Source organism: Lactuca serriola, chromosome 7 (assembly GCF_051521515.1).
Source record: "Lactuca serriola cultivar US96UC23 chromosome 7, Lser_US96UC23_V15, whole genome shotgun sequence".
Classification (NCBI taxonomy): domain Eukaryota; kingdom Viridiplantae; phylum Streptophyta; class Magnoliopsida; order Asterales; family Asteraceae; genus Lactuca; species Lactuca serriola.
The window spans coordinates 172,176,208-172,185,043 of record NC_136414.1 but is presented as its reverse complement, the minus strand read 5'-3'; the positions used below and the strand labels follow the sequence as shown (position 1 = coordinate 172,185,043).

General features: G+C 32.9%; 1 protein-coding gene across 1 annotated transcript; it reads left to right on the top strand.

Annotated features, from left to right (window-relative positions):
* The first annotated feature begins 274 nt into the window (after positions 1-274).
* On the top strand, positions 275-7,465 carry LOC145063169 (exopolygalacturonase-like). The gene is made up of 4 exons (XM_079010753.1): positions 275-474; positions 5,939-6,250; positions 6,336-6,845; positions 6,934-7,465. The coding sequence occupies exons 1-4, from the start codon at positions 295-297 to the stop codon at positions 7,216-7,218; spliced, it is 1,287 nt and encodes a 428-aa protein (XP_078866879.1). The 5' UTR covers positions 275-294; the 3' UTR covers positions 7,219-7,465.
* Positions 7,466-8,836: the final 1,371 nt, after the last annotated feature.

The window sequence follows — 8,836 nt, the reverse complement described above, 5'->3', positions numbered from 1 at the left end:
TGAAAACTAAAAGAGAAAGCTTTAAAGACAATTAAGTTAGCTTGTTAGTTTCATGATCAAGCTTAACAAAGATATATATACAAATAAAAGTGTGGCAATTACACTTCGCTCTCATGCACTTAAAAAGTCCCAAGGGAGATCCAAACTACAATATGAAACGCGTTTCCTAAGATGTTCGGTAAAATAGTGAAAAAAATGGTTTCCAAAATAAACCTTCTACCTCGAGTTAGGTCTATCATATCTCTTATATATATATATTCGCCTCCCATGTCAATGTAACTTCATTATCAGAATATGAAAATATATAGCACGCAAGCATATAATAAGGACTTCTGTGAAATGGATAAACCAAACTCATTCCGGCGAGCAATATGTTGCTTGTTGTTTATAGAATTTATTGCACGGAACCATGCAGCCGTTGTCAACATAAAAACTAAAGGTGCCAAGGGAGATGGAAAAACCGATGACAGCCCGGTAAAAATGATATACATCAATTAATTTTCTGTGTTTCTATTGTTGTTTGATGATGATTGTATACCTGAAAGTTGTGTTAGATTACACATCAACATTCTAGTCTATCACATTTATCATAAAGAACAAACACTAAAAATGGAAGCTTAGTTTGGTAATTAAATCTTTAGGTTATACTTCTTTAATTTGGTAGGTCATATATATATATATATATATATATATATATATATATATATATATATATATATATATATATATATATATATATATATATATATATATATATATATATATATATATATATATATATATATATATATATATATAAATAAGAAACCAATCGTGAGCGTTACAAATTATAATGATCAAACGATCATATGAATGGTTGTAAATTTGTGAATTAGACAAATATATACCGTATTTTACAAAAAAAAAAAAAGTTTTTTTTTTCATTTTTAGGCCATTTTTTATTGGAAAAAATGAATATACTATTGTTCACGATTTTCCTCATTTTTTCATAAAGATCAATATTGATATATAAAAAATAAACATTTTTTCGAAAAAAAAAAGAAGCTCACCTCATTTTTTTTTCCCTAATATTTAGGTTTATTTTTATCCCAAAAAACTATAATTACCAAAAATTTCAAATTCTTTGTCATCTATTAATAAAAATCGACATCAATAACAAAACATATTGATATGTGCAGATTTACATTATGAATCTGATATTAACTGTAAATATTTTAATTTTAACATTCACAATGTGAATCTAACTTAATATTCCAAGCCTTTGATAATTCACAAATTAATTTAGTAGAATTTATTTATGAATCGAAATATACTTATATATAATTTTATAATATTTTAATATTTTGATTACTCATAAATTAATTTTGTAAAATCAACAAATTGATTTATTCATATTGTGAATCTGAACTACATACAAATCAATTTCTTGAATTCACAATGTGAATTTGAATAGATCCATAATGTGAATATCTTAGCTGAAATTTTGATTTTTTTACATTAATATAAATTTATGTTTAGGAAGTACAAAAAAATATGAATTTTGATATATTTATTATTTTTTTTATAAAAAATAATCCTTGACATTTAAAAAAACAAAGCAAATGAAGTGAGTGTTTTTGAAAAAAAAATTATTTTTTATATATCAATACAGATATATATTGAAACAGAACAAAAACTCATGAATAATGGTATATTCGAGTTTTTTTTTTCGGTAAAAAATATGGCCTAAAAATTAAAGTAAAAAAAGGAAGTAAATTTTGGTATAATTCGGTGAATACGTTTCCATTATAAAAGTTTACGACCCATCATTTTGTCGTTGATCGCTTTAATTTTTGACACTTTGAATTGGTTCCTTGTTCAATAATGGTTCTCTATAGGTTCCTTGATCAATAATGATTTTTCATGATGTTTAGTAACACTTTATTATATATGCCTACAAGGTATCAAAAACGATGTGAATATAGATTACATTTAAAAAAAAATGACTGAATGCCTATGTCTATGGGTTTTAATCGTGACCAATTGTGCTATTGACACTAGTGAAAGGAAACAAATGATTCAAATAAAAATTTTCAACCTTTAGACACTTCCCATTGATAAAATCCAACTAGGTTTGTACAAAGTATTCGATCAAGACGAAGGGTAAAAAATATATGTAGAATTCAAATTTCACAACAAGGAAATGTGTGTTACATTATTTAGAGAGGAAATATCATAATTCAATAAAATTGTCTTTATTTGAGTTTCTGATATTATAATTAACCCTTTACAAATACATGTTTAATTCTTTGTGGTGTTGTTTTAAAGCACACACACATAAGGTCTTCAATAAAATTCATCAAAGATGCCCAATTAGTGTTCTTAAGGATTAAGAATAAGGGTTGCTACATTTTAAGTAGGTTTATACGGGAATTTAGTTATGTGAAAGGTAGGGCAAATCTTGGATAACTTTGTCGCATATAATAATGTTCTCTAAATGGTGATCATAAGTTTTTAAATTTAGTCTATGGACTATCATGATGCAAGGAATACTGAAACAACAAGGTTTTGGCTTCCAGTTGTTGTAGAGACGCCTAAATGTATGGATAAACAACAGTTTAAGGAACAAGAAGACAATTCCGATTATACAATATTATTATTTCCTTCAGACAAAGTTCTTTATAACTTTTTTTATAAGGAAATTGTATCAAGTTAATGGCAAAGGCTTGAGTAATTATATATGGACAAATCTTTAACAAATAACATTTTGTATTTGATATATTTGTTTTCCCTAACAATGAATGGGTTTTCAATCCTAAAATACCATTTATATATTGAATTGAACTTAATCTTGATGGATCTGAATAATGCTTAGGTAAGGATTTCATAAATTCTTTATTTGTTGACCGACATATAATAACATTGGATTCAATTCGATTGAGCTTGCATTATAATGACTCAACGATCATAGCTTCATGGTGTGTTATCAAGTCTAAATCTGTAAGGGTTGGTTGAATGGCTAAGTTAAGGATAAAATGATCTCCTTAAAAGAGAATGAAAGTTCAATGTCTAAGGGTAAAATTCACAACCTAGAATATGTTTGTTACAAATGTGATGAAATTGATCATTAGAAGAATGAGTGATTATAGAAGAAGAGAAAATGGTTAAACTTTGAGAATGGTGGTACAAATTAAGGAAGATATGGTATTCATGGTGTCTAATTCTAGATTTGAAAGGACCGATCTTCGATTCTGGTTGTTCATTTCACTTGTGGCCAAAAAAATGTCTGTTACCTAAGTATCAGGAATTTGATACATGGAGTGTATTAATAGGTTATAATGCACATTAAATGGTGGTAGGCATTGATTTATATATGTCTGAATGAATGATGAAGTATTAAGGACTCTCACGAATGTTCGATAAATTATTAGGCTAAATGGAACATGATATCGTTGGATGTTTTGGACAAAAAATTGTTCAAGTGTTCGGATTCGGGAGGGGTTGTCTATGATTTTTAAATATGTTGTATCCATGTAAGGATTGTTAAATTCCTCGATTACTGTTCTTGAGTTTAAACTATATTGAGCTATGTTACAGATCAGGAAATTTCTTAGATGGATCATTTGTGTCTATTGAAAAGGTTGATGGTTCATTAAGTGATTTCTCCACATATGTTGGAGAAGATAGAGCGTATCTCCAAAGTGGGTGGGGCGAGAAAGATTTATGGGGGAGCTATTAGACGGAAATATGGATTGATTGTAGGTCTAAGTGAAAGTGTATTTTGTAGGTTACGAATAACAAATAAACAGAATTGGACCTTGGAAAGACTTAGGGTTAGTTTTGTAATTCACTATCTAAAGAACATGTCTTAGACTTTTCTATAAGAAGTCATAATACTAAATTTTCTAGAATGAAATCAAGAAGCAAGTTTCTTTTTCATTTCCTTATTGTTGTTATGTCCATCTCCAAACACCTTAAATTCACCAAATACCACAAGTTTATCTAAGATCCTTACTATAATTAGAAATTGAATTCTACACATATCTCCGCTAAACTTAAGTTCCCCAAGGAACCATATTTTTATGTCTCCAAGTATGTTTCAATTTGGTGCTAAAAGTATTCTAATATACACACATTTTATATATACTTTAGAACATATCAATAATAAAACTTAAGTTGTGAATAACATTTTTATGCAAATATTATAACAAATAACTAGAAGGTTTATCAACAAAACTCGACATGCCTGATGTTACTTGATGATTTATCTATAAAATTCAGATCTGCTGCTAGCAATCATCAGATGCACCACACACACCAAATCCATACATGAAATCCATCAAATACATATAATCTAATGCATATTTGGTGTTAGGAAGCAGATATGGCATTTAGAACTTCGTTGATCTCCAGATCTATTTCAGTAGTACTAGAAGAAAGCGACATGGTGGTTTGTAGGTAGTAGGAGCCATGTGAATGTAGTGTTCTGAAAATGCATAAACACATTAGATCTGGTGAGATCTGATGCGTATATGGTAGTGCACCATAAAGAAATAGATAAAGCAATGGATGTGTTTGTAGATTTGATGAAGTGGAGGTAGATGATGGCAAAGGCAAAATCTCCAGAGAAGCCAACGTCGGTGGAGTTGATGCAGTTATATCAGAGCTAAGTAGAGGAAAATTAAGTTGATGTAGTGGTGGAACCACTAGTGGTTACTATGAAATGCTCTATACACAATAGATCAACACGTAAAATTGCACCAAACACATCAGATTTGTCCAGATATGAGAAATCATTGTCTTTGGCTTCACATCTGAGAGGATGATGTCGGTTGGTGACTTTTAAATTGGGCTAAGATGATGAGGCAACGATGACAACATTTTTAGTGATTACAGAGGACAACGGTTGAAGACGAAGCACAAATCACATTTCTAAAGGTGTAAAAGACCGACATCGAGAGTTGCGGTGATGATTCGATGGTGGTAGTGATAGCTAGAATCAAAGGTTACAAATCAAGTGGTGCTTTAACGTTGTCGGTGACAATAGGTACCAGAGTAGCAACAGTGGTGACAATCATCGGAGGTCGGGTGGCCACCGTTGACGGTGGTGGTGGTGGACATCACTGGTAGTAGAAATCAAAGTGAGATATTTGTGTGATTGAATCAAGTTAAGAGGAGAGAGAGAGAGAGAGAGAGAGAGAGAGAGAGAGAGAGAGAGAGATCAAATGTGATAAACATTAATTATAAAAATATTACCATAGTTAAATGTGATAAACATTAATTATGTGTAATATTACAATAACTAAATGTAAAATGAATTAATTATAAATTATATTATATATAATTAATATTTATGATATTTAATTATGGTATTATTTTTCAAAATTAACACTTCAATTAATGTTTAATATATATATATATATATATATATATATATATATATATATATATATATATATATATATATAGCATTAATTTGTGTAGTTTGAAAGTTTCATGGTTTTACATGAATTGTGAAAAAAAAAATTGGATAATGTTTTTTATCTATATCATTTTTTTAGGTAGCGATTTGTACATAATAATTTTTAGTTATATATAATTTATACATTAGATGGTCTAGAAAGGATTATGTACGAAATCACTGTCTTTTCTTTTTAAGATTTGATGCATAAAGGAAAATAAAACGAAACGTTATACCCAAAGAGGGTGAATCACAAATATTAAGCAACAAAATGTAAATATTTACACACACAAAATATATATACTTCTTTGAATGGCAAGTGTAGTGGGATTTGAACCCACGACCTTTTAGAGAAACTACAACTTGAGTTAGGCGCTTTAGAAAACTCAGCCATCCGGACATTTATATATTTATATATGTGGGTGTGTGTGTGATATGTTTTATTAACAAATCTTTGAAGTTATTGGTCGTTTATATTTGATGATGGGTTGAAATTAGGCGATAATGGCTGCTTGGAAAGAAGCATGTGCAGCAACAGCGCCAAGCTCTGTGTTGATTCCGGCAGGGACGTATTTGGCAAATCCTCCGCTTGACTTGAAAGGTCCATGCAAGGCTGCGATTGAAATCAAGGCCACCGGAGCCACCCTGAAGGCTCCGCCTGATACAACAGTGTTCAAAAATGACTATTGGATCAGCATCGTGGGAGTTGATAAGTTGACTATGACCGGTGGTACCTACGATGGGCAAGGCCAGCAAACTTGGAAGTCTGTCAAATGCCATGATTCGAAGGCAACATGTCAAATTCCAGTGGTAAGTGTTCTCTCTTTTTCTTTTTAAAATTTTGAACTTGTTGAGCTTTGTGTAGCCATGCCAACCTTTCTCTGTTGTTTCTCAGAATATCAGATTGACTAAAGTTACAAATTCAGTGGTTAATGGTGTAACATCTGCGAACAGCAAATACTTCCACATGAATGTATTGCATTGTAACAATACCAGACTTGATCATGTTACCATTGATGCACCGGGAAACAGTGTCAACACAGATGGAATTCACATCGGTAGGTTAACCGGTCTCAATATCACAAACTCAGTCATAAAAACGGGTGATGATTGCATTTCCTTTGGAGATGGAAGCAAGAACGTCCATATTGAGAAAGTCACATGCGGACCAGGTCATGGTATTAGTGTCGGAAGCTTAGGGAAATACCCAAATGAAGAATCTGTACAAGGAATCTTTGTCAAGAATTGCACAATCACGAACACTACCAATGGAGTCAGGATCAAGAGCTGGCCTTCTTCTCCACCAAACACCGCCACTGACATCCACTTCGAAGATATCATCATGAACAAAGTGGCAACTCCCATATTGATCGATCAAGAATATTGCCCTTGGAATGCTTGCAAGGTAAGTATTAAATAAGTATACCTTATACCTACGATAGTGTTATTCACATAGAAAGTTGATTATATATATCTTTCTTTATGAATATTAGAAAGGAGCTCCATCAAAAGTTAAGCTAGCGAATGTGACCTTTAGGAGGATCAAGGGAACATCAACTACTAAGGTGGCAATTAGGCTTATTTGCAGCTCAGGGTTTCCATGTGACACCGTGGAGTTGGCAGATATTAATTTGACGTACTCAGGAGGAGCTGCCACCGCTGAGTGTGCTCACATTAAACCAAAAATCGTCGGTGCAGTTGTCCCTCCGGCTTGTCCAGCTGGTGCCAAACATCTACACGATGATGATGTCAACCATCGACTGGCCAAGCAGATCTGAGCATAAGTGGCGGGAGAATTCTGGGAGAAAATACGTAGGCGGAAAAAAGCTACTCTGCCATGCATCTACAGAGACGTAAATTGTACCTATTGGATCATTTCATATTCTATATATGTAGTGTTGACTATTTGGATTCTTAAGTGGGATTGGTAATTGTAACAACAAAAAGACGTTACCCAAAAACATTTTCTTTCTTCATAGATAATTGAAAATTTCAGTTTCCTGTTATATATTTCTCGTGTTGACTATTTAGATTCTTAAATAAGATTGATAATTGTAAAAACTAAAAAACGTTACCGAAAATATTTTCTCCTTCATAGATAATTGACTATTTGGATATTTAGATAACTGACTATGTGAATCCCTTGAATTCGACTTCCCTTTGGTTAATTGCCGCCACCAAAGATGAGTATCACTTTTATTAACCCCTGAGGCGGCAATGCATCTTTGGGGAACACACGGTTCATTGTAAAGAGCTCCCTGGTTTCAAGTACAGACATCATGTGGTTCGGGATGTTCTCTTTGATGCTTGTCGGCGTGCTTGTAATTCTGTGAAGAAAAAAACGCCGGTGAACTTTTTGACGAGCCCGCAGGATGGAAGGTCCACACTTAGACCGACTGACATTTTGGTCTTTGTATGGATAGGAGGAAGTATGCGTGCGTGGATCTTACTGGGGTCTCTCCCTCGTTGGTTTGGGGAGCGGGAGTTTTACAGCTGGGCATACCGCTTTGAAAGTCGTTGTGTGCAAAGTGGTAAAGCACGAGAATGCATGTATAGAAAATCAAAATGTGTTTGTACCTTTTGCATTCGATACATTCGGTTTTCTCGCACCAAAGGCGGTGGAGCTCCTCAATAGAGTCCAACGGGTCAAAGCGGCATGCCCAGCTCCTCAATAAATCAACATGTCATATCTCCTAGATCCACAAAAGTTGTTTTCAAAAGAATTGGTTGTCATCTAGAAAGGGCTAGCGGCGCAGCTCGTTGCCCGTTTGCCTTCAATCGATATGTATTGAACCTTTCTGATTTGTAAATGAAATCCATTATCTCAATAAGGTTAAACGTATTGATTTGTATATATTTATTCACTAAGTTTTTTTGTTCATATTTTTTCATTGAAATTGTTGAACGGTTCAAAAAGTATCCTTATGACCTTCAATTGTAGGTTTAGCCGGTTTACGGCGTGTTTGACAACTCCGACACGATGCTCCGGTCATCTTCTCCGGCAAAACTCCGACCTTCATGAATTTTCCGATGGTATGAAATGGAGTTCATACAAGAAATTGAGCGTTGCGATTTTTGGGTTTCAGTTTAAGAACACACATGACGTTTGGTCCATCGATTTTGAAATCGAAGTGTTGTTCTAGATTTGAAGTTCATCGTCTTCAACCTCCAACCTAGATTTGATTTTCATCGTCTTCAACCCAGATCTGATGCTCGAAAAGCAAACAATCTCCACGAACAAAGAAGAAATCATATATGATCGAACAGATCTAATGCTCGGAAACCAAATGATCTGATGTTCATTGTCTTAAACCCTCAAACATGGTGTGTACTTTGATTTCAAGGAGGTGTTTGTCTTCATCTTGTTCCCAAAAACCAAATGAGCTCCAATAGCGT